The following is a 26,978-nucleotide window of genomic DNA, read 5'->3' as shown; positions in this document are numbered from 1 at the left end:
AAGTGGTTTTTAAAAAAATTTATCATGGACAACTTCAAAATATGCACTAGTGGATAGAACAAACTCTGAAAGCCACCACTCAGATTGAGGAAATAGCAACATTTCACCTTTTTTATCCTTTTTTTGTTTTGGTTTTCAGAGGAGCTTTTTCTGGGGCCATTTAAAAACATGTCCCAGGGACGCCTGGGTGGCTCAGTGGTTGAACATCTGCCTTCAGCCCAGGGCGTGATCCCGGAGTGCCTGGATCGAGTCCCGCATCGGGATCCCTGCATGGAGCCTGCTTCTCCCTCTGCCTGTGTCTCTGCCTCTGTGTGTGTGTGTCTTTCATGAATAAATAAATAACATCTTTTAAAAAATAATCAATAAAACATGTTCTAGGCAACTTATCATTCCATAATTAAGTTTTGAGAAGGGAGCAGTTCTTTAATTCAATGTGAGGGCAAGTGAAGGAAGTAGCTAAATCACTCTTCTCAATGGCTGATGGGTCCTGATCCCACAGCGAGCTAAGAAGTCTAATTCTTCCGTCAAGACCAGGGATTTGGATGGTGTAGAAGGGAATAGAGAAAGCAGCATATGCTGTACGTAGTACCACTCAGGATTGTTTCCTGAAACTTGTTCCACTTGGATATGTTCATATACATCTATAGATGACCTGCATTACAACGTAGAGTAAGTTTCTTTCTGGGGATTATGAAAAATACTCGTGCCAACAATGGCAAAGAGAGAGAGAGAGAGAGAGCAAGGAAGAATAGTTTCTTTTTTTTTTTTTTACAGATTTATTTTTTAAAAAGATTTATTTATTTATTCATGAAAGACACAGAGTGAGGCAGAGACACAGGCAGAGGGAGAAGCAGGCTTCATGCAGGGAGCCCGATGCGGAACTCGATCCCGGGACCCCGGGATGACGCCCTGAGCCGAAGGCAGATGCTCAACCGCTGAGCCACCCAGGTGTCCCAAGGAAGCACAGTTTCTGACACAGGAAGGGAATGTGGAAGAGAAAAATCATAAAAGAAAAGAGGGTAAGAAAAGGGGAGGAGCGTGAGTCAATCCCCTTCCCTGCCCACACTCCCCGCTTCTGTAGGCCAACCTTGGCGGAATCAAGGGAATGTAAAGAGGAGACAGATTCAAAGGGAAGCCCTGACAGGGGCTGATGCCTACAGGCGAGAAGGAGGCGAGGGTCAAAGAGGAGCTGAAAGGCCCAGCCTGGGCGAGGAGGAGAAGCAGAATCCTGGGGTAGAAGGAGTTAAGGTGAGGGAACGCCTGATGTAAAGGACAGAGTGAATGATAAGTTAAATCTTTGGCAGGTTAAATTTGGGGTGATGGCAAGGTGTTAGCAGTGCCCACTCTTCCAGGGACAGTTAGAAGTACAGAAAGGAGTCTGAGTGAGAAGAAAAGGCTGAAGACACAGGTGTGGGGCACAGCGCAGGGACACGAGTTCAAGATCCTGCCCCTGGAGGAGCGCACGGGGATGTGGGTGGGTCAGTGTAACACTGATCCGTAATGAACAGCAGCTCTTTCTAGCAGGGTATGGAAACTGGGCAGGGGTTGTGCTGCACTAGCCCTCCCACCACTTGATACCTTGGATAGAAAGCTCAGCCGACATGGAGGCCTTCCCCGACCCATTCACCACCATGCATGTGTACACTCCCACATCATCGCGGCTGACCTCATGGATTTCCAGAACTTGTACCCCGTTCTTCTCAGACATAGACACACGGGCACTTGGCTGCAGGGCAACATCCCCCTGTGCATGGCAAGAGGGTAGCTTGGTCAGAGAAACCTACTTACCTTTTGGCTCTATCCTACCTCCTGCCAAGCCTGGTGGGACAGATACCAGGCATGGACAGTAGAACCCTCCACTCTGGGCTCACTGACATGCTCAGAGAGCAGTCTTTGGACAATCCAAGGGCCCTGACTCGGGGTCCATGTGCGTGGTGTGGTATCAGATCCAGCTTAGAGCAGGTGCATTAGCTTGTTTCAGAGGAGCCCTCGTTTGAGGGAGGCATCCTACATTCCTCACTTCGGTTCCACTTTGCCTCCCTCTCTTTTATTCTGTTTCCAGGGTTGGTCCAGGGGAATTAGGAAGTAGGGAAAAGGTGTGTCCTCACTCATTTTGATCCAGGACTTGCATCCATGAGAAAGCTATTCTTGCAGGGCTCGACCCCAAGTTTTTCCCTATGTCTTCTCACTGCCCCTGTTGAACACTCACCCTGCGCCTCACGCCCCCTGATGCCACCCCCCAGCCCCCACCTCCTCTGCTCTACCTTCACAGTGCCCAGCCCTGAATGAAATACTCCCAATGGTATTTTGAGGTAGGTGGGATCATCTCTGCCTCATAGATAAAGAGACCAGTGTTCCAAGGGGCCAAATGACTTGCCCGACAGCTCATGTTTTATGAACGAGAGAGCTGTGGTTTGAAACCTAATCCCACGTCTTCAAATTCTACTTTCTTGAGATAGTCTGGTCTTTTCTGACTCAGAAACTTTATGCTGTTTGGGGAGTATGTGAGATGAGAGGACACTGTGGGCTGAATTACAGAGGCACAGTGTGCAAATATGGGCAGGAACAAGCGTGGCTATTGGATGTACAGAGAACCCTGGAAAACCATCTACAGTTGAGCAGAAGAGACCGATTGGAAAGATAGATTCCTATTGGTCCAAGGGGCTAGCCCTCCACATTCAGGGTCCCCAGGCCTGGGCCAGAGTTGGAGCACATAAAATCTCACCTTGAGCCAGGTGACCTGTGGTTGGGGCCGTCCGGTGATCTTGCAGGAGAACCGTCCCGTCTGTCCTTCTTTGACTACGGCTCGGCCCAACTTGGTAGCAAACTTTGGTGGGCACTCTCCCCAGATGCTAGGACGGGTCTCCACTGCGGGGGCTGCAAATCTGTCCCTGGAAAGAAACCAGCAGAGGGTCCAGCAGCAAGTCAGATCTTCTCTCTGCCCCAACCCATGTCACTTAAGTTGGGTCAGATATCAGCAATGGGCAGCCTTCCCAATTCTGTGCCTCAAACACGTTTCTCATGCACCCTCTGGAAAAGTCTATGGCACCAAAACTTATTTCCTCCACCTCCTGAACATGCAGATAGACTATATATACTAGCCTCCCTCGTAGTAAGGTAAACCTGAATTCCACTGAGCGCTGGCCAGAAGCCTGGGTTTTGGCCAACAGACTACAAGTAGAAGTGATATATGCCACCTCTTGGCTAAACCCATAGAAACCCATAAAAACCTCCTTCACACTCTCTCTCATTCACCGTTCTGGCTAGATGCAGGAGATTCAAGAGAGGCGCCAAGGCCAAGAGACGATGGAATTACAAAATAGAAGAAGCCTGGGTCCTTCAAAGATGATGGCAAGTTCTCCACCTGTTCACGAATACCTAAATTGACTTTGCGTGAGTAAGAAACAAACTTTCCCCATATTAAACTGTTGCAATTTGGGGGCTTGTCTGTTATAGCAGCTATTGCTACTTACCTTTACCAATACAGGTTTCTTTTCCATAAGAAGTGCCACACATTGATCGCCTCTTCTGGGTCGGCTTACTTAAGTCTGACTATTGCCTCGATTGTTGGAGATCCCTGCAGACTACGGCCACATAGCAGACTTTCTCAGCATCTAGCAGCTACACCAAATGGGCTCTCCACACAGGCTACCCGGGCAGGAGGCATTGTGCGAGTGCCACGTCACATCCCAGTAGGCTCTTGCTTTATTTTTTTTTTAAGATTAATATTAAGCAAGAGGGATGCATGGGTGGCTCAGTGGTTGAGCGTCTGCCTTGCTTTAGTTATTATAACCCAAGATGCCCAAGAAGACTTACATCCTAGATCTGTTTGGTCAGGTCAGCAGGAAAAGCCAATCCCGCCCTTACCCTGGCTTGAATATCCCACAACTTACCCCAAGGTTTTGGAAACAACGGGCTGACCATGCTTCTTCATGAAGCCCCCTGCAAGTGGGAAACAGAGAGAGAGGCTTGAAGGGGTGGGTCTGAGCCACCAACTCACAGCATTGAAAGTCAGGAAGGGTCAACAACAGGGGTGGGGTGGGATAATGATGGAAACAGTTCGCCCTGACTGAACTGTTTCCATCAAGCACCATGGTGGGTGCTTTACATACATCACTTAAGGAGGCTGGTACTACATCATCCTTCTATTTCTTAAACAGATGAGAAAAATGAGATTCAGAGAAGTTAAGTTGCCCACCCAAGTCACAGCACCAGTAATAGTGCAGAAATGCATCCAAGCACGCCTGTTCTAGAACATTCAACCATCCTGCTGCGCTGTTACACACCACTGGACCTTCTGCTCTAGGGATTATCTGTGGTTTAAGGATTAATGAACCTTAGTGAAAATGGATTAATAGCTAACACCAGCATCACACGTAAGTTACGTTCCAGATTGACAATTATTTTACATGTGTTGCTATATAACATCACTATTTAGCGACTTGGGTACAGTTTTCATTTCATAATGTGGGTTAAGTTCTTGTCATTCAATAGCCTGTTCAAGCTTAAAAGAACTTCTAAGCAGATAAAGAGAAACTTGTTCTGGGAGGACCCGACTAACGATTGCCGTCAAGATGCTGGGGCCCCTCCGACACTGATGGAGGAAGTGCAAGCCTGTCAGTTCTTTTTGAAAGTATTGGAGCGAATAAGAATCATAAGCTCTAAAGATGCTCTTGTCTTAGACCAGCACCTTCCTTTCCGTCCTCCAAATCAAAGGAAATGATGCTAAACATAGAAAGTTTACAAAACTGTTCATTTCAGTCTTGTACATGTCACACAGTAGGAAGATAATAAGTGGTTAAATAATGTCCAATTAAACAACCTATCCTGCCATCAAATGTTTAAGGATATGTGAAACATGCAGATATATGTTGACATATCATTTGCTCTCCAGCACACTCCACTTGGGCGGTGATCCTCTGTACTCCACTGGGCTCGTCCTGACCCAATGGGTAATCCTTTCCCCTATCAGCAATGGGCAGCCTTCCCAATTCTGTGCCTCAAACACGTTTCTCATGCACCCTCTGGAAAAGTCTATGGCACCAAAACTTATTTCCTCCACCTTCTGAACATGCAGATAGACTATATATACTAGCCTCCCTCGTAGTAAGGTAAACCTGAATTCTACTGAGCGCTGGCCAGAAGCCTGGGTTTTGGCCAACAGACTGCAAGTAGAAGTGATATATGCCACCTCTTGGCTAAACCCATAAAAACCTCCTTCCTTTTGAAGGAAGAGCACTCAGGTGCTCAATGGCATTTCATATGGGGCCATTCCACTCCCAAGTATGTTCTCCTCCAGACTCTCCTGCTTTAACCGGGTGCCTATCCTTCTTCAAGTACTTTCTCTGTTCTACCTTTGCAGGCGTGCGTGCCCTAGGGCTGAGTCCTGGGGCCTTGCACTGATTCCACCCCTAACCCGGGAGGTCTTAGATGGTCCCATCGCTTTAAATACCATCTATATGAAATAAGTCAATTGGAGAAAGATAATCATCACATGGTTTCACTCACATGTGGAATATAAGAAATAGTGAAAGGGACTATAAGGGAAAGGAGGGAAACTGAGTGGTGAAAAATTGGGAAGATAAAACACTGAGAGACTCCTAACTCTGGGAAACAAAGGGTTGCAGAAGGGGAGGTGGGTGGGGGGGATGGGGTGACTGGGTGATGGGCACTGAGGAGGGCACTTAATGGGATGAGCACTGGGTGTTTTACTATATGTTGGAAAGCTAAGTTTAAATAAAATATTTTAAATATAGTGACAGTGGCTCAGTGGTTGAGCTTCTGCCTCTGGCTCAGGGTGTGGTCCTGGGGTCCAGGGATCAAGTCCCATATCAGGCTCCCTTCAAGGAGCCCGCTTCTCCCTCTGCCTGTCTCTCTCTCTCTCGCTCTCTCTCTCTCTCTGTGTGTGTCTCTCATGAATAAATAAAATCTTTAAAATATATTAAAAAGGGACACCTGGGTGGCTCAGCGGTTGAGCACCTGCCTTCAGCTCAGGGTATAATCCTGGAGTCCTGGGATCGAGTCCCACATCGGGCTCCCTGCATGGAGCCTGCTTTGCCCTCTGCCTGTGTCTCTGCCTCTCTCTCTCTCCCTGTCTCTCATGAATAAATAAATAAAATCTTTTAAAAAATAAAATAAAATATATTAAAAAATAAATAAAATAAATATCATCTATAAGCTGATGACTCCCAAACTATATACTAGAACTTATTCATTCATCAGAGGTATTCAGAACAGTGCCCAAATCCTTATATGGTTTAAATCCTTGTTAAATAAAGGGATTTTATTGGGGGGGGGGGGTGGAAGAGCAACCTATGATGACATTGTCTATTCAATGTGATCTCAACTAGGAGAAAATAAAGAATCCAAACAAAGGAAAACAACCAGAAGAAAATACATCAAAATATTATTAATAGTGATCGTTTTGGGGTGGTGGGACTATGAGGGATTTATTCAGCTGTATTTTTAAAAAAACCTATAAATACGATGGATGGTAAAGAAAAAAACAAGCTGTGATCTAGTTAGCAAAAATAAAGAAAAAAAGGGAGGGCTGGAGAAAGAAAGTATAAAAAGGAACAAGATTCTGGAATCCAAGAGGTGAATAGGGCCTCCTATAGCTCCCTGCCAATACCCTAGCATCGGCCACATAGCGAATCACCGAGACCCCTTCTGAAAAATATCTATGTACCACTCACTGCAAGGAGTGAGTGCATTTATCATGCTACTGTATCACTCATTTCATCTCGGAGCAAAGATCTGATAAAAAATTAGACCGATCATCTGATGAATGGGTAAACAAAATGTGGTCTATTCATACAATGGCATAGCATTCAGCCATACAGAGGAATAAAGTACTGACACATGTTACAATGTGGATGAACACTGAGAAAATTTGCTAAGTGAAGAAAGCCAGACTTAAAAAAAAAAAAAAGTATGATTCCATTTATATGAAATGTTCAGAAAAGGCGAATGGATAGAGACAACGCACATCAGCGGTTGCCAGGGGCTGGGGAAGGCAATGGGGGAGTGATTGCTCAGTGGGGCTGGGGTTCCTGCTCAGGGTGATGAAAAGTTTTGAGACTAGATGGTGGTGATGGTTGCACAACATGGTGAATATATTTAAGACCTGTATACTTTAAAACGGTTAAAATAGTAAATTTATATGTATTTTCGCCATAATAAAAATAGACTAAGCAACTTTTTAAGATTCTTGGGAGCTAAATATCTTAATCCAAAGGCTAAAATTCTTTTATTCCTTAAAAAAAAAAAAGCAAAGCAAAAATATGGCATTGCCTAAAAGAATAGCAAGAGAATGCTGTTTGAAGGTCCTTCTCTATCACGGTGAGAGCAGTTAGTTTATGGTATGATCCAAAGGTAACAGAGCAAGCAGTCAGCTAGAAATGGAACGGGCTGCTTATTTTAATGTGAGTTAACACCAGAGAGCTGACATGAAAACGAAAAGAGAATTTGGGCTAAAATAACTAACAAGGTCTATTTATAGGCAAAAATTTGAAGTTGCAAGTTGTCAGATAAGGCAAAATTAATTTTGTGAAAGTATGAAAATCTGGCATAGTAAGGCTATGGAGGAAAATAAGTGGAAAGGGGATTAGGATAGAAATGCCAGAAATAGAAGAGAACGTTAAGAGAATTGGTGAAGACAGGATCGAGTTAGTGACGGGGGGAGAAAAGGCCAAGGCACGGAAAGCAGTTAAACAGTTCTCTTAGATTTTTCAAGGGCAAGTAAAAGAGAATGCTGGCAGGTTTTAGGAGTGAAAAGTTCAACAGTGAGGGAACCAGCGCTCTTTGTTAAAGGATATAGAGAGCCTGGGTTGAGACACAGAATGCTGCCGACAAGGGGAATAATGTGATCAAGATGGTAAGGAGTCGAAATGCTCCCAAAATACGTGGTGATATAACTTGCCATCCACACAGGGACTCTCGACACTGGAAGGGACATAATTAACAATTCTGCTAGGACAACAGGCGCAAACCAGGACTGTTCCAGGCAAACCAGGGAGCAGCTGCCCTACTTGCAGGCAACTTCAGAGTGGATCTTAAGGATTGCTTTAAAATAGTGGTTTCAATCAGAAAAAAAAAATGCCCATTTTTAAATATCAGGTATTCAGAATTACTTCTCAATAAAGAGAGAAAAATTTAAAAGATGAAAAATATTAATATAGCATAAAAAAAAGGTATTGTTAGGGTAAATGGCGAAGTGGACATACTACATAAAAAAGAAAGTATGAAATGGCCTTAAAGGAAGGTAACATAGCGAGACAAGTTACAGAGCACTGGGGTATGGAAAATGAAAAAATAGGAGACCCTGTGTGTGTGTGTGGGTGTGTGTGTGTGTGTGGTGGTGGTGGTGGTGGTGGCTCTAAGTCTCCCTTTCCTCCTATTTCCCTCTTCCAAATTGTGATCTGCACCTAAATCTGACTCGTTCTTCCAGGACTAACCCAAGTCCCTCTTCCAAGAAGTCATCACAGACCATTTCAGCCTCCAGAGGCCTCATTCTCCTCTGAGTTTACAAGCCAATGTGCCAATTGTTTGGCAAAGAAACCCACTGCCGCCTTGGCTAGAGTTCCGCTTTCACGGGGCCTTTAATGAGCTGAGGTCCTATCAGACCAACTGGGTTCCTGCAGAAAGGATTCAGCAAAGGACTGTATCTCCCACACAGCACCCCACAAAGTCAACACCTCATAAATACACCCGGATGTTGAATCTTAACTGCAATATAATAATGAAATGTGAGGTCAAGAAAGCCAGTCTCTGGAGGGCAATATGCAACCCTCGCTGCCCTTGGAGCCCAGCACGAAGTCAGCACATTCAGTACAATCTGATGAATGAAGAGGCTAAAACTGGAGCTACTGGCTGGGGGCTGGGAGGAGTAGGAGAAGGGGCAGAGACCCAGGATGAGGGGGGTGCAGCGTCACAATGACAACCAAAGGGGGTAGGGAGCAGCCAGGCCCCCAGCAGAGGCTGTAGAGTACGGTGACTTCGGGAGTCACCCTTTGGGGGCGGAAAGAGGCCAAGGCATCTGCTGTTTAGCAAGGTCTGGCCCTTCTGTATAGCAAGTAAATGGTGAGGCTTTTGCCAAGGCAGGCTTGACGCACAACTGTTTCACAGCCAAGAGACCCATGGCACAGAAAGAACAATGTTCATTTCTGACACATTTTTATTGTTAACTTTGATGAGACAGAAGAGGACAAAAAAAAAAAAAAGACAGAAACTCAGAGCATTTTAAAATCCTGATTGGATTTTTTTTTAATAGGGCATATATCCCTACAAAGAGGAAGGGGCATCAAGGAGTGCTGTAAGCTGAAAATATGGAACACCAATGGGGAATATAATTACAGGTCTTTGGGAAGGTGGAAAATGTAGATGGAAAAAAGATAGTACAAAAGAAAAAAAGAGCACACACACATGGAGAATCACAACGGACATTCTTGAGGAATATAATAATTTAAGACTCAGCCGCCATAAACAGATGTGGGCTCAAAACCCATAACGTCGCCAATGTAATCCAATGTGAAAATAAAAGGGATCTGAGAAATCTGTCCCTGAAAAAAGGGTATTGGGAAAAAAGAAAAAGGTGGCATAGGAGCATTTCCTACAGATTCAAAATCCCCAAGGATGCTGGTGTCAGTGGACTTGCAGTCAGTAGGGCCACTCTTCTCCCTAAGTCCCATGACATGGGGTCACTCTGCTCTGCTGCCAAATTTTGGGCAGCTTACCACCTGACCCTTTCTCTCCCACACTATCAGGGAGCCTTAGCTTGCAGGACAGGGGGTTTCATGGGGGTATAGAGAGTGGAGGCTGCAGGACTGGGGTGGCTGGGACACGGGGGATATGTGCTTGGGTCAGGAGATGGGCAGGAGGCCAATCTTCCAGAAGAGGAAAGCCAGGCAGACCTAGAGAGGCATGGGCCTTGTTTGGAATAGAGGCAACTAAAAGGCAAAGCGAAAACATACAGCTGTTGGCATCCACGGGGCCGGCCAGCGGTGTGGATAAGGGTTATCTTTCTGGGATAACCGAAGAAAAGCTAAACAAGTGACGTGGACGTGAAGGGCAGAGGTGAGTTGCTTTCTGTCATTTCTTTGGCCAATGTGCTGTTGAAAGATCCAGCACCCTGATCCCTCTGGTTCGGATCTGGGAAATGCCTTCTACAAGGAAACAGAAACAACGGTTTCTCAATTTCCAGGAAATCGATGTTTGAAGACAGGAGACCAGTGACACCCCCTGCCATACACACACTTTACTCAGATATTTTGCCTACATCAAATCGTGTCATTTTTCCCCTCGATACCCTCCAATGGCTTTCCATCACCAGGGTCTAGACCCCGACCGCCTCTCCAGGCGTATCCTGACTCTGCTGACCCCACTAACTCTCGCACTATTTATCCCTCTAACATAAGCCTGCAAAAAGCCCCCCAGCTCTTTGGGGCTTTATTTCTGGTCTCAGGAGCAGACTCGGATCATACAGAGGGCAAGCCAGAGTGATGGAGAGAGTTTATGTCTCAGGAAGAAGCCCTCAAGTAAGGACAGAGGGGGATGTGGGGGTAAACACTCCGGCTTCAGCACCCCTCAGTTAACGCTGAGTTCTAGGGCCACCCTTACCCCTTAAACCTCATCACATGAGGTCACTCTTCCTCCTACTGTCACAGTCTAGGCAGCCTGCTACCTACCCTCTTTCTCGCACATGGTCAGGGAGTTCTTAATTCTACTACAAAAGTTCTATTTGTTACTTATAGTTTTTCTCTGTACAAAGTAGACTCTAAGGGGGCAGGGACCCTATCTCAGTTGCTCTGCTCTGTCTCCAGTGCCTGACACAGGGAGGAGCAGAGCCGTGAACAGGGCCATGGATGCCGGGATTCGCTCCAAACTCCTAGGAGACCCTCTAGGATGAGGGGATGTGTCTTTGTTATATGGCAGAGACAAAAGTGGGCAGAGCCTCAGAACTCATCCCCTCCAGGGGATGAGGCCGGGGAAAGAAGTCCACAGAGGGGTACCTAATAGGGAAGAAAGAGTGATGGCCAAGGTCCAGAAAGGTGTGGGGGGTGGGGAGGGGTGGGGGTGGTCCTAAGTTTTTGCCCTTCCTATTTATTTCAAAGAAAACTCCCTTAGAGGAGGGAGCTCCTGGTCACATCTACTCCCCAGCGAATATATATTCATTCTTTTAAAATTTACTTTTAAAAAATTGTTCATTGCATTCTAATGCAGAGTGGTTAATGGCTTGGAACTTATTTTTCAGAGATGAAAATAAACTTTATCCACATCTTGTGAAACTATCACTCTTGCTATTCCCCTTTCCCTAGAATAACTCTTAATATCACCTGTATGGCTTTCGCACTGCCCTGTGCACCGGACGCGTCAAGCACGGCGAGCATTACCATGTAAGTTATTTTCCAAACTAGGACTCTTTTTTTTTTAATTTTCTTTTTTAAAAATTTTATTTACTTATGATAGTCATACAGAGAGAGAGAGAGAGGCAGAGACACAGGCAGAGGGAGAAGCAGGCTCCATGCACCGGGAGCCCGATGTGGGATTTGATCCCGGGTCTTGAGGATCGCGCCCTGGGCCAAAGGCAGGCGCCAAACCGCTGCGCCACCCAGGGATCCCCCAAACTAGGACTCTTTTGAAAGTCAAAGGATGTTCTATTTATAATGAGGAGGCATAAACCAGATAAATGGTCACTCTAGTGACACCTGCCATGACCATGGGCCTGTAAATGGGGCAAGCACCCCTCAGCCATGTGTTATTTTCATCACCCTGCCCTGCACGGTGCAGACTGGTACATGGGGGCACCTGTGCTCAGGATGACCAATCCCTGTCTTCCCAGCCACGTAGAAGGAGGACTGGAAGCGAGCTAGCCCTGGTTATACTATACCTGGTCTCTGCACATCTTCCCTTGGCTTTGTGGCTCCTTTTTCACAACCTATGTGCACGTGTTCCCATTCTGCCTTTCTGGCCCATATCACACACCACTGCTTTTACAGCAGCTCCAGGTTATTTAGCTAATATTCCTAATGGATAGCTCAAAGAGGAGAAATGTGTCAGATTCCATGAAATAATCCAGGAATATTCTAATAAAATATTTAGTAGGTGTGATGGTTAACTTTATGTGTCAATTTAACTGAGCCACGGGGTGCCTAGATATTTGGTCAAACATTATTCTGGATGTTTGTATGGAAGTGTTTTGGTTTTTTTTTTTTTTTTTAAAGATTTTATTTATTTATTTGAGAAAGAGAGAGACAGTGTGCCTGCACAAGCAGGGTGGGCGGCAGAAGGGGAGGGAGAGGCACAAGAAGACTCCACGCTGAGCGTAGAGCCCAATCTGGGTTTTGATCTTATGAGCGAACCCCTGAGAACACGACCCAAGTCAAAACTAAGAGATACTTAACCAACTGAGCCACCCAGGCATGCCTGTATGAGGGTGTTTGGGGATGAGATTAACATTGAAATGTTAGATGGCGTAAAACTGATTGGCGTCTCTAATGTTGGCGGGCTTCATCCAATCAGTTAAAGACCTGAATAGAATCAAAAGCCTGACCCTCCCCCAAATAAGGAGAAATTCTTCCTACCTGACTGCCTCTGAGCTGGGACATGGATTTTTTTTCCTCTGCTATTGACTTAGACTGAAACATCACCTCTTCTGGGTTTGGAGCCTGCTGGCCTTTGCACTGAAACAACACCATCAACTCTCCTGGCTCTTGGGCCTTTGGACCTGGGTGAGAACTATACCATTGACTCCCCTGGGTTTCTAACTTACTGACTACAGCTCTTGGGCCAGCCTCCATAATCGTGTGAGCGAATTTCTTGTAACGAATTTCTTTCCACATATATATGCACGATCGATTCTGTCTCTCTGGAGTCTCCTAACTAGGTATAAGCACGAGCCCACTGGTTCTTGAAGTATCGGTCCCACTATGCAGTAGTATCAGCATCACCAAGAAACTTGTTAGAGATGAAAATTCTTGAGCCCATCCCAACCTACTAGATCAGAAACTCTGGGGCAAGGCCCAGCAGTTTGCAGTTTCAGAAGCCCTTCAGGTGATTCTGAGACATGCTTGCATTAGAGAATCACTGTTTCAGGCTAAATATTATCACATCAGTAATTGAATCTTTCCATGCTACTCAAAATGTGATCCACAGACCAGCAGCATGGGCGTCATCTGGGACTGGTTAGAACTGCAGACACTCAGGCCCCGCTCCAGACACATGGAATCAGAATCCACATTTTTAATCATGAAATCTGAATCCACATTTTTAATAAGATTCCCAGGGGGATCTGGGTGTCCCCAAGTTTGCACTAAACAATCCTGTAGGGTGAGTGTGAGCCATCCGGAGGCCTGGATGTCCTCTCTGCCTGCCAGTTTGGCTTACCCTGGGCTCCTGAGCTCAAGTCTTTAAATTAACCCTCTACTCCTTGAAATGACTTGAGTGACTCCCTGGTCCCTGGAACCCAAAGGGCCTTCTCAGACTCAGACCACCACGTCTGAGGCACACCTGTCATTTCAGCACCACCCCTCCACCCCAAGTTCTAGGCTCCCTCTGTGGATGTGATTGCCCAGGACTACTCACCACCTTCTTCACTTATGTGGGGTTTCTTTTTTTCTCTGTGTAAGCCTTGTTTATCCCTATTCAAGTGGAAGCTTCTAGATCTGAGCTGTCCAACATGATAGGCATTAGCCATATGTGGTTATTGAGCTCTTGAAATATGACTAGTCTGGATCAAGATGTGCTGTAAATGTAAAATATACTTCAAAGGCTGAAGAATGTAAAATATCTCATTGATAGTTTTATGCTGACTATATGGTGAAATGATGGTATTTTGGATATACTGGGTTAAGTACAATATTTTATGAAAATTGACCTCACTTGTTTCTTTAAATGTGGCTACTAGAAAATGTAAGATTACATACATGGCTCACATTATATTTCTATGGGCAGCTGTGCTAGAGAACAGGCCTGTGGCCCCTCTATTGGAGAGAAATCTCCTGGAGGCCAGATGCCATGTTTCTTCTTTGCTCTGTAGCAAGTCTCTGGGACCAGCCCTCTGGAGGCGGGGGAGTGTCGGGACTGGCCACAGAGAGCCTTTCTGGGGCTGACACTAGGGCTGCATCCCACTGCATAAGATCACAAACAGTCCTATCGTTAAGGCACTTATGATTAACCAGAAACGTGCTCACGGAGGATGTTGCATGTTTCCCGGCCCTGGTTACCAAAGAGGAAATAAGATGAGGGAGCACGTTCCTCTACTCTCCATGCAGAGACTTCTCTCTGGAAGTAGCTCTCAGGATGTTAAGAGCAGATTCGAATATCACAAGACTACATTTACGGGGACCTACTATTTGCCACTGGTGCACCCACCCTTACTCAACCCCAGTGGGGCAGCTGTTAGTTCCAGTTTACAGGAAAGGAAATAAGGCTCTGAAATGTGAAGTTCCCCACAGTTAGAAATTAGTGGAGCTAAAATCCGAGACCATTTACCAACACTGCCTTCTGAGCTTGACCTCTAGGGGGTCAAAGTCTTCACATAGGAATTAGACTCTTAATTCTAGGACCTCTGCCCTTTCCAAGTTAGAAGCCTAGCACAGAGCCGGTGAGAAGGCAGGTCGCTGCTGGATCCCTTTTGTAAGAATTTCCACCCCCTTCCAGGCCCATGGTCTATGGGTGATTCTAAGCCACACATCAGTAGAAAATGGCCTTTGATGCAGAAGCAGAATGTATAGAGGGCCACTCACATTTAAAGACACTACGTCCTTTAGGCCATTCTCTGTGTCTTAGGATCTTAAGTGGTCGGGGCCTCAGTCTCCTCACATTAAGACCAAAAGAGAGGAGGCAGGGTTGAGAGCCTTCATCTCCCCCTTATTCCTCTATAGCTCTCCTGCCTTCTTTCTTCCCTGTTGCCCATATCTCAACTAAGCAGGAAAAAATTTAGTAGGTCATCAGCTCTAACTTCATCAATAATAGGAATTGAAAAAAAAAAAAAAAAAGGTTTCATATTACCCGGGTTTTACATACCTCCTCTGTATGCCTAACCCATTCCACTCCTTTAAAATAGATCACAGAAAACAAAGGCTGGCCCAGGCTATAGAGACCATGGAATTTAAACTCTTTATTCTGTAGAAACAGAGGTCCAGAGGTTTAAAGTTACACATATGACTGGCAAAAGCTGGGACCAGACCCTTGGACCTCTGATTCATAATTTTCCATTTTGCCAGCAATAAACAGAAAGTCCAAAAAGGGAAATTATAGACTGAATTTTTGGGTTCCCACCCAAATTCCTAAATTGAAGCCCTAACCCTCAGTGTGATTGTATTTGGAGATAGGGCCTGGGAGAAGGTTTAGATAAAGGTTCATTGAGGTCATAATGGTGGAGCCCTAATATAGTAGGGTTGTTGCCCTTATAAAAAGAGGAAGAAACACTGGAGCTCTCGCTCTACCACATGAGGACACAGTGGTCATCTACAAGCCAGGGAGAGAGCTCTCACCAGAAACCAAACCGGGCTGGACCTCAATTTCAGACTTCCAGCCTCCAGCACTGTGGGAAAATAAGTTTCCATTATTGAATCCATGTAGCATCTGGTATTTTGTTATGGCGGCTTGAATTGACTAATACAATGGGGGAGAAAATAATTTTTATTTGTGAGCCTCAGCTCAAAGTTTGGGTATTGAGAAGTATAGGGGAAAGCACAAGACCAGAAGCCTCCAAGATGAGGGCCATTCAGAGACTCTGACTGGGGGCCACTTTCCATCTGGAATGCTCCAGCCCACAGGCAGTTGAAGGTCATTAAAAGGAATGAGTCACTCAGTTAAAGAATTTGGGGAAAGCATCCAAACTATGTACATTCTGTTCCGCGAAATAGCCTTTCTTTCCATGATGTAGAGAAGCAGAGCAAACATTGGCCCAGGTGCACCTCACCCCTTCTGGAACCTTCCCTGGCTACCTTAATGCGCACATACAGTGTTTCTTAAAACGAGGTTAGGAAGACTGTCTCCCGAGAGAGGAGAAGTCAATCTGAACTTCTGGTTTATAAGCCCTTAGAAAGGCCTGTGAGGGTCAAGGGAACCTCATCATATTTCTGAGGGTCTCACAAACCCCCCACATCCTTTCGGACATCGGGCCTTTAAGCAGTAGCCAGTGGACTGAACTGGAAATGTGTTCTCCAGTGGAGAGGCTTCAGCATGTGGGAGGATACACAAGCAGCAGAAGAAACCGTCTTACTTAAGGTCAAATGTTTTTCCTGGAAGTTATAAGGTTGATAGAATCTTTTACGTAAAGAGTGGGGAGAAAAATACCAAATAATTAGTGTTAACACACTGGTGGATTTATCTCCTATATATTTTTTCTGAGTTTTACAATATTCTTATAACCAGGAGAGCATTACTTGGTAATGATGATGAGAAACATCGTTCATTCATTCTCCAAATAGCTTGGTATCCATCCTGTGCCAGAAAGTTTTCTAGATGCTAGAGATACAGCAGAAACAATTTCGATCCCCTCGCCTCCTAGCATTTCTAGTTAGAGATGAGGGTGGAGGAGAGAATAAAAAAATGGGAAGCAGTGATGGCCCTAGAAGAAAATATTCGGGGGGAGTGAGAGGATGGAGAGTCCTGGGGATGGAGTGGTCGGAAAGGTCCTCTAAGGAAGGGACAGGTGAGCAGAAAGCTGTGGAAAGAGCTCTTGCTTTGACAGGGAATGGCAGAAGGCCCTGAGGCTAGCTCAAGGAAGGGGGGCGGGCAGCAGCAGGACCAGTGGAGGGAGCCTGGATGGGAGCCTGGAGGGAAGAGGTAGGTGGGTCTAGAGAGCCCGGCGGGCAGTCCCATCTCAGTCTCCGTGTGAGGGGAAGCCAAGGGAAGGCTGGAGCAGGAAAGCTGGGGTAATGGGAGTTTGACAGTGCCTCCTGGGAGGCCTCCCTGTATTCACAGGAACCACATTTCCCTCATTAGACTAAAAGGTCCTGAGTGCATGAATGGGCATGCTTTCTCTTGGGGGCTTCTCTTCTGCCCAAGAGAGGACAGAAGCAGGAGCTGCAGACCTTGGGAAAACTGACAGCTCATCTCCCACCACGGCCCTCGCTTCCTGAAACTCACCTTCTACAGTCAACTCCACTGTCACCTGGCGGGCACCACCATCATTGGTGGCTTCGCAGGTATACTTTCCCTGGTCCTCCTCACGGACAGCATGAATCACGAGGCTGAAAGTCCCCCGGATACCACAATCCAGCAGGAAGCGGCCCCCACTGGTGATGGGTTGCCCATTTCGGTGCCATGTCACCTGGGGCTCTGGGTAACCCCGGACCTTCAAGGAAAAGAAGAAAGGGTGAGCGCTTGTACTTTAGGAGTGCTTCCTCTATGCCAGGTGTGGTTCTGAGTGTTTTACACGGATTAACTCATTTAATCCTCCTAACATCCCTTGAAACAGATAAGACTTTCGTGACACAAGGAAACTGAGGCACAGAGAGTCTTTTTGTGGATTTCTCGAGATCTCAAAGGTAGAAAGTGGCAGAGCCGGGCATCTGGGCTCCAGAGCCCAATATACAAGTGACTCAAGCCTAGTTGCGTATTAGAATCATCAGGGGAAGCTTTAAAAAAAAATGCTAGTGTCCAGCTCCTACCTTGGACCAATTAAATCAGGATCCCAGGGGGGTGAGGCCTGAGTGTGGACATTCTAGACCAGTGCTTCCTATTCGGATATGCAAATAGATCACTTGTTAAAATGCAGATTATGCTTCTCTAGGTCTGGGGTGGGGCCTGAGCTTTTTCAGTTCAGATAAGGTCTCCGATGCTATGGATGCTTCTGGTCTCCAGAACTCACCTTGAGCAGCAAGTTTCTAGACTTGAGTGGCCCAAGACGGTAGCCACGAGAGCCACACGCGGAACATTCCAAATGCAGCCAGTCCTAACTGAGCTGCACTGGAAGCGTAAATTACACATCAGGTCTCGAAGACTTAGTATGGAAAAAAGAATGTGAGGTCATCTTGATAATTAAAAAATATCGATTACAAGTTGAGAAGATAGTATTTTTTGACATGTGGGGTAAAGTGAAATGTATTGTTAAAATGAATCTCACCTGTTCTTTTACTTTTTTAATGCGGTACTAGAAAAGTTACAACAACACACGTGCCTTTGCTTGATGTTCTTATGGGGCAGTGTGGCTTTAGACCGCAACATCTCTAATACTAGTTAGCAGCGACCAAAGTGTTAAGCGCTTGTCTAAGTACCTGACACATGTGAGCCTTATAGTAACCTGTTGGAGGGAAGATATTTCCCCAAAGAGGGGAAAATTAAGAGAGAGAAATTCCAAGAAAAGAAGTCACCTTGGGTTTCAGACAAAGAAGTTTCCTCTAACCCCTGAAACAACAGGCCCTTCAGAAGGAACTCGTCTTCAGAGGAGAGGGGTACAGACTGGCCCATCAATGCACAGCCTGGGACCCAGAATTAAGGGATTTTAGCACTGGAAAAGGCACAGCAGACAGCACAGAAGCCTCCTGAGAAAGAAGTTGTTTGCATCATAAAATGGTGGTAGCAACAGCTCTTACCCATGTGTGTCCACTGCAAGGCAAGAGACAATGGATATGGACAGGACAAAACCAAAATGTGCTGGGTGACCCCAAGTTGAATTTACAAAGAGAGCCTCCAATGGCCTCCTCACACCCCAGCAAGGTCCGAGAAGATGCTATGTCAGCACAGAGGAGAGAGCATCCATACAAAGGGGAGAGAGCACGCCAATGCAGAAACAGAAAGTGAACGATGCCCCTCTTGGGTTATCCTATAGTCACCCCGTCAGTGCCACTTTATGAATTTCACAAGGCCTGCCTCCTCATCCTCACTAATTTGTAGTCGGGCCTTGATTAAAAAAAAAAAAAACAAAACAAAAAACCAAAAATAATCAAGACGTCAAAGCAATATTATCCATCTTATTTATAACTTCTGGAAACAAAAAACCCTTCTATTAAAGATCTAAATCATATTCATGAGAGAGATTGAGTATCTGGAGGGAATGCTTAGATTCTGAAGTCACTTTCCCCAGAAGCCGACAATAAAGCACTCATATCCTCTGGTAGGTGGATGGTGGTGAGGGGTCCATATTCACTTGGCCAGATGAGGTGTAACATCTATTGTAATACGAAACAAAGTGTTCGCAGTAGTTGTCTCTGGGTCTCTCCTCTTTTTCTTTACTGAGCAATAATTTTCTGGTATTTCTGCAAATAACATACCCGGCCTTTGTGAAACAGAAAAAATATTTAAATGAAAATATGTGTTTCTCTCTTTTTAATTAATTAATTTATTTCAGAAAGAGAGAGTATGCATGAGTCGGGGGAAGGCCAGAGGAAGAGAATCCTGAATCAGACTCAGAGTTGAGTGTGAAACCCACCGTGGGCTCCATCTCACAACCCATGAGATCGTGACCTGAGCCAAAATCAAATCAGATGCCCAACCCCAGGCGCCCCATGTTTCTTTTATATTTGTATATATAAAGAACATACAGCACAAACATTCTTTAACTTGTTGAGGTTCTCAAGGAACTTAAATCTAGCAATGGAAGTAAAAGCACTCTACAAATAAACACGCATCTTTGATGGTGACAAAGATTGTGTAGCCACATAAAATCATGTCATCCTCTGATGCTGTGTTGGCACAAAGGTTCATACGAAGGAACGTCAGCATATTTTTAGAAAACTAAGGAAATATACTCTTTCCTACAAAGGGAAGCCTGTTAAAAGTCTGGTGCTATAGTGAATTTGTGAATCACCATTATCTTCTCCTCTGCCCTGCTGGGTATGGCCAGCCTAACCTTCAGAAGAGGATTACAGAGCCTTCTATCAGCTTCATAGAAAGGGAGTGTAGAGCCCTGTAATGGGAGGAGATAAATCATTAACTACACCAAAGGCATGGTTAGCATTCCATTAGCAAGTACTCTGGCCCCCCGCAGCAGGGCTGACTCCGGTGGCCCAGCAGCCCTGGGGGCATCAATAATTAACTGGGGACACTGCAAGTGTTCCAGACTCCAGGGATTCAGCTCCCTCTGTCCTTTCACTTTCCTCTGGCTTTCTACACTGGCCCCTGCCCCCACCAATTTACCTCTGAAATGTCCTGTTAAAATAAATTTTAGATTTTTAAATATGCTGAAACCGGCGCCTCTCAGAAAGTAGCAGTTTGCAGCAGGGGTTTTGCAGCACCTTGCATCTGAAGCACAGGCAAGGATTTCTGTGACCTTGCTCAGTTCCGAGGTCTGAATGAATTGCAACTCCAACTCTTATCTTCCCAATAGGAGAGAAACCAATTCAACCACTAGCTAACATTACCTAAAGACAATCAGCTTCACATAAACCCATTTTTATTGTCTGCCCCCCTATCCTGGACAGACTCCTGGGTGGGGAAGAGAAAGAAGCCTGGGCTCATATCCTTGGGACGCAAGACAACCGCCCTGCCTTCACTGGGTGTCTTGTCTGCCTTCTTCACAGGCCTTCAGCCAAGAAGCCACAGCTAGGATTTTTAGAGTCTAGTCCAAGGCCATGCTAAAAAAATCACCAATACATTAGTTTCTAGAGGACCTTCACATATAGGGTCTTATTTGATTGTTACAACACATGAGGGAAGTGTCTTAGGTCGGGGTACCCAGAAGCAGAACCTGAAATAGGGACTCAGGGAACCACCTCTGTGAACCCTTAGCCAACACACCAGCTGGGAATGTGTATACTGGCCTGGTAAAGGCCAGTATACACATGGCCGGGGTGGCGGGGTGGGGGCTCCAACAGTGTCAGTGACAGCACGCAAAGCCAATCATATTATAAAGCCCAGAGAGCTGAGGAAAGAGGCCCAAAGAAGTGATGATTAGTCAGTAAATGGCAAATTAAATGGAGATCTGGGGCCACAGTTTTGGTCTCCAAGTTGAATGGCTGTCTCATTGTAAAATCATGTTTTTTGGTGAGATAAATACTGTAGAACCTAAAGCACTGATAAGTGTCTTTCCCTAATAGACCCTAAATCTCTTCTAGGTAAAGCAATATTGGCTCTCCACTTTGAGAAAAAGTCAAAGGGTCCATAAAAGATATGGCCATGCCATACATAAGTCTTGGGTTGTTCCCCCAGAGTAACAATAGGGCAGTGCAAAAGACTAAATGCAGGGATGCCTGGGTGGCTCAGCAGTTGAGCGTCTTCCTTCGGCTCAGGGTGTGATGCTGGAGACCCGGGATCGAGTCCCACATTGGGCTCCTTGCATGGAGCCTGCTTCTCCCTCTGCCTGTGTCTCTGTCTCTGTGTCTTTCATGGATAAATAAATAAAATCTTTAAAAAAAAAAAAAGACTAAATGCATGTGTCCTTCCATAATTCAGAAGTTGAAACTTAAATTCCAATGTGATGGTATTAGGAGGTATCAGGATAGGGCCTTTGGGAGATGATTAGGTTGTGAAATTGGAGCCTTCGTGAATGGGATTAGTGCCCTTAATAAAAGGGATGATGAAGAGCTCCCTCACCTCTCCCACGATGTAAGGACACAGCAACAAGACAGCCACCTGTGAACCAGGAAGCAAGCCTGCACCAGATACCGACTCTAGTGGTGCCTTGATCTTGGACTTGTAGCCACTGGAACTGTGAGAGATAAATTTCTACTGTTTAAATTTCTACTGTGAGAGATAAATTTCTACCACTCAGTCCATGGTATATCTGTTACGGCCACCTGAACAGTCACAGATAGACTGGATTAGTGCCATGTGTGTGCCCAGGACACCCGTAGGATGTTCAGTGTGATAAAGGAGGGCATGCTGAGAGCCAGGACCTGAGTCCTGGGACTGGCTTGGCTTCCTAGCCCCTTGTAATTCCTTCTTTCATCAAAGATAAAATAGCCCTTGATACCTAAGGCCCCTTCCATCAGGTAGTGTGCTTCTGCATGGTGACCCACTTAGCTTCTAGTTTTTCCCTCCAGTCTCCTCTGGGTCCAGCCCACAGCCTTCCTACCCTCTAATCCTCCATACAGGAAAGCCAAGTGACCGCAAGGAGACATGCTCATGGACATGGACAGGCAGCCCTGACTTTTTACCATAATGAGCTTTTGGAAACAGCCCCGTGGAGGGTCATTCTAAGGAGAATCATATTTTTTGCCACACTAACCACATTTAATTGGAGGTTGTGTTCTTGAACAAAAGCTTGGGGTCAAATAAATCAAGAGTGTAACCAACAACTTGTCATGAAAATAAAGATATAGTAACCATAACCCCTATAATAGTTTAAAATAGTAAAATTGTGCTCCAGCTCCACAAAATGTCCTCAAAAACCTTTACGTCCTCAAAAGGCCTTTAAAGGGAAGGGGGGTGGGGGCTCATCCTGCATGTGCTGGAGGAGAAAGTGGGCAGCTACTCAGTTGCAATACTACCCCTACCTGTCATAGTTGAAGGACATTTTTTCAGAAGCTGGTGCTGTTTTGAGATTTACTGACTGGTTGAAAGGGAAACATTCCTAAAGGCACTAAGGCTTCTTGGTTTTCCTCTGACGTGTGTGAAGGGCTTCCAGTCTATTCTGGGATAGGCTACCATAACCCGAGCCCAGGGTAGTGACAGATTCCCTGTCTCCACAGCCCTGGCAAGACTCAGAGCCATACCTCTGCTTTCTTAGCTTGGTGGGCAGTAGAAAAGGGGGTGGATTTTGCTGTTTCTGATGATCAACGGCAAGTCCTTTGTTCCTGGACAAGTCTGTCCCTGTACATGCACCACAAGCCCACGAGGCAGCAATGCGGACATAGCTACCGGCCAGGTTGGGCAGGAGGCGCATCTGAGGCTCTGCCGCCCTGGGAGGTGGAGGGAGACCAGGAGGAGAGAAACCAGGGCCGCACCGAGGCCACGGTGAAAACGGGCTGCCCAATGGGATGCTGGAGAGCCGGCAAGACAAAAAGAAAGAAGCCATGGACCGTGAGCTAAAAAATCTTGGGGCCGAGAACAGTAGACTTGGGGGTTGCCAATGAGTATCTGTTTGAATCTCGTTGACTAACTGAATCGATGCTGGGAAAGGCTGAGCCTGGAGGACAGACATTACGGGCACCTGTCTGGGGGATGCCCACCCTGAGCTGGACAACATCGATGCTGCAACACGACTGTCTACCTGCTTGTAATTCCCTGGCCGCCGATAGCACACGACTCTGAACTTAATTTTTTTTTTTTTTGACTCTGAACTTCTTGCCCCATTTGGAGGTGGCTTCTTAGATAATAAATAAATTCCCCTATGATCAATGACCTCTAGATCAGGACTGGTGATCTGAAAATGAAAAAAATAATAGGAAATAAACCCATGGTTTATTAAAGAAGGAATTAGTTGAAGAAGAATCCTTTGCCCCATCTCCAAGTATAAGCTCATTCAGATACTAAATGGAGATAAGGGGCACCTGGGTGGCTCAGTCGTTGAGCATCTGCCTTCGGCTCAGGTCCGTGGTCCCGGGGACCCGGGATCCAGTCCCTCATCAGGCTCCCCACCAGGGAGCCTGCTTCTCCCTCTGCCTGTGTCTCTGCCCTGTTCTCTGTGTCTCTCATGAATAAATAAATAAATAAATCTTAAAAAAAATAAATGAATATGATGCACAGAAAGGAGAATGAAAACATTAACACCCCAAAAAAATGAGACCACAAAAAATGTCTGTAAAACTGACATCATGGGTATATTATGAGGGTGAAGAGTGAAGGGCGAGCCACGGGCCTGGCACGACCAAGCTGAGGGGCCTGTGTCTGTGTCAGCACCTGGCACACGGCCCTGTAGACAGGCAGGCACTTTGAATAATCCCGTTGCCAAAAGTCAAAAGCCTTCACTGAACACACAGAATCCATCAGGAAGAGATTACACTGGCCAAAAACAGCAATTAGTGAGAAGTTGAAACTGCCGGATGCACCCTGCCCCTAGTCCAAGTTGTGAAACAAGGAGGACAAAAGCGTTTCCGTGAGAAATAAAATCAGAATGTAAAGAACCATTCCTCAAACGGGCTCAGCCAACACCACATATGCCTTCAGGGACAGATGCCGAAGGTCTCCCTCTGTGATCAGCCCACTTTCGCTTTCTCTGGCAAGTTTTCTTTCTCCACCAACCAAGACACAGGCACCCCTGCACCCCGAGACCTGCAAGTCTGCGAACCTCACATTTCTCCCACTGAGAGCACAAGGCAGGTGATGTCTTGGCAGCCTTGGCTTATACCCAGGCCCTACTGAATCTTTCCCCCCGCCCCAAAAAATCTATTTCCTTTTATCTAGATCAAGCTTATCAAGGCATGCAACTTTTAAATTTGATTCCCTTTTAATGATACAAGAACCTAAAAACTGGGGATCCCCGGGGTGGCTCAGCAGTTTGGTGCCTGCCTTCAGCCCAGGGCGTGATCCTGGAGACCGGGGATCGAGTCCCGCATCGGGCTCCCTGCATGGAGCCTGCTTCTCCCTCTGCCTGTGTCTCTGACTCTCTCTCTCTCTCTCTCATGAATAAATAAATAAAATCTTAAAAAAAAAAAGAACCTAAAAACCTCCTAAGCAGCCCAACAAAGAAACAGAATCCTAAGTGTAATCAGGTACTTGTCACACTGACGCTCTCCTAGTACCTCCAAAATCCATGTAGCACGAGTGTCCTCCTGTTTGAACTCCCAGTTGCTCCGGGGTGGTTGGGGATTATTACAACCTTTCCAGAAGCCTCTTGACACCGAGCCCTGGGGTTTTGCCTTGACTAGCTCTCATGATGGCTTTCAAGGACATGGCCTCTCCAGCGGGTGAGGCTGGCCAGGGAGCTCACCCTTTCTGCTACCAAGTTGAGATACGTTCTCAGATACATTAAAAACTTAATAGGAGGCATGTGACATTGTAGAGGCTGAACAAGTACGTGCTGTGGCTTGGGTTTTGTTTGACTTGCTCACGATCTGCAGCTCACCTTCCCCAGTGTAAGCTGCACGCCCCATCCCGCTCCACGCACCACATGTGAGTCTGGTGGGAAGGCTGGTCGGCCAGCTGCCTCCTGGCCAGTGTGCGTGGCCTCCAAAAATGGACATATGGTTCCAGCCAGCCAATCAGAGCTCTTCCCTGCAGTTTCAAGTTAGAATAAAGAGATCCCAAGCCGGGAAGATGTAAGCCTAAAGGTGTCTACAGCCATTGTCTCCCATTCCTGCCCCCCCCCCATTTGATGCCCCCTCCCAATAGAAGGAAGCCATCTGTTGAATCAGATGTCACGCACACAGTGAAGAAGAGAGATGGAGACCTTGCCTGACAACTGCGTTGGACTCAGGGTCATAGTATAAGACAGCACATCTCTTTTGCTTAACCCAGTTGGAGGTGGTCTCTGTCACTTGCAAACAAGAGTCCTGGAGCCCTTGGGTGGCTCAGTGGTTGAGCGTCTGCTCAGGTTGTGATCCTGGGGTCCTGGGATCGAGTCCCACAATGGGCTTCCTGCAGGGAGCCTGCTTCTCCCTCTGCCTATGTCTCTACCTCTCTCTCTGCATCTCTCATGAATAAATAAATAAGATCTTCAGAAAAAAACCCAAGAGTCCTGTCTGACTTGGGAAGGCGTACAGCCTCTGGAATCAGACACACCTGTGCATGGATGCTGTCTGCACCAGTTACCAGCTGCCTGACCTTGGGCAAGTTATTTAACTTATTCGGCCCTCAGTTTACACAGCTGTAAGATGGGATGATGCCAGTATCCACTTGTATGGAAAAGTTTATGATCAGATGAGATCAGCACAGGTACAAGAGCACATTAATAATGCCTAAAGGTTAGACCTTCTCCCTCTTCTCTTCAAAGTAAAGAATTCTTCAGAATAAGGTACCCCAGAACTCATTCAGCTCCCAGCTTTATTAACATGCAAAAATGTCCTAAGCAATTTTATCCTTGTACACATCTAGGCTTGCTGGGCCTCATCCTTTACAACTCATGGCCTTAAGGCATTACGCACTTAACTGGATGAAAACCTAATGCTTGAATTGAGAACACCTTCTGCTTTAGCTGAATTGGTTTATTATTTCCACCAAAGAGGTAAATCCCACTTGAAAAATCATCAGTGGGGATCCCTGGGTGGCTCAGCAGTTGAGCATCTGCCTTCAGCTCAAGGTGTGATCCTGGAGTCCCAGGATCGAGTCCCACGTCAGGCTCCCTGCATGGAGCCCTGCTCCTCCCTCTGCCTGTGTCTCTGCCCCTCTCTCTGTGTCTCTCATGAAAAAATAAATAAAATCTTAAAAAAAAGAAAGAAAGAAAGAAAAATCATCAGTGTTTTAATGTAACATCACACAGCACATTTGAAAACCAACATGCAGCCTGTAGCGCTGACTGCACCATCCATCCACTCCTGTAGCACCGTGTGCGTCTCTCAGGCAGAGACGAGCCCCTCATTTCTGCCTCACTGACTAATGCAGCCCTGGAATTTCAAGGGCATGGGTGAGCGTCAGAAAGGAAATAAATCTGGGGTAATAAATCTGGAGTCTCTCGCCAGTCGTGGTTGGACCTGGAGAGGCAGACAGACATACTCCACTGACAGCAGATGCAGCAGAGGACTGCTCCCCCAAAACACAGAGCATTTGGCAATGCCTCCTTCCTCACCCCTCCAGCAGCGGAGCGCAGATACCATCGGCTGCAGATCATACTGGAAAGGGTCCTGGAAAGGGGGCGCCCTGAGAACTTGAGGTCGCTCTGTGTAAAGGCCAAAGTGGGCAAAAACAAGGCAAGGGTCCCAACAACCTGAAAACCTCTTGATTTGGCCCCTTTGGCTTGACTTCTGGTGTTGTCTCTCCAGGCTGCTCCTCGGACCCGACACCTGCTCCCCAGGCACCCCACCACACAGAGCGGGCGCCCCCCCATTGCCCCAGCTGGCGGGCTGCGAGGTGGGGGGGGGCGGGGGCGGAGCGGGTGCGGTTTTGAACGCGGGGCCTTTCCTGCCGCCGCATCCATCGGGGCCAGGACGGCGTCTCTGGGCTGCTGTCGGAGAAGACCTGGCGCAAGGGGCAGGGAGCAGCCACGGGAGTTT

General features: G+C 46.4%; 1 protein-coding gene across 3 annotated transcripts in view; it reads right to left on the bottom strand.

Annotated features, from left to right (window-relative positions):
• Nucleotides 1–26,978, bottom strand: part of MYLK (myosin light chain kinase) — a 180,693-nt gene that overhangs the window by 116,111 nt on the left and 37,604 nt on the right. For all 3 annotated transcript variants that reach the window (XM_041772555.1, XM_041772565.1, XM_041772573.1), the window contains 4 exons: nt 17,098–17,305; nt 3,894–3,942; nt 2,726–2,891; nt 1,579–1,744 (listed from right to left, as the gene is read on the bottom strand). In XM_041772555.1, coding sequence (XP_041628489.1) covers nt 1,579–1,744; nt 2,726–2,891; nt 3,894–3,942; nt 17,098–17,305 — 589 coding nt within the window. The remainder of the gene's footprint in view (nt 1–1,578; nt 1,745–2,725; nt 2,892–3,893; nt 3,943–17,097; nt 17,306–26,978) is intronic.

This window comes from Vulpes lagopus, chromosome 1 (genome assembly GCF_018345385.1).
Source record: "Vulpes lagopus strain Blue_001 chromosome 1, ASM1834538v1, whole genome shotgun sequence".
NCBI lineage: Eukaryota > Metazoa > Chordata > Mammalia > Carnivora > Canidae > Vulpes > Vulpes lagopus.
The sequence above is the reverse complement of the archived record's forward strand: the minus strand, read 5'-3'. Positions and strand labels throughout refer to the sequence as shown.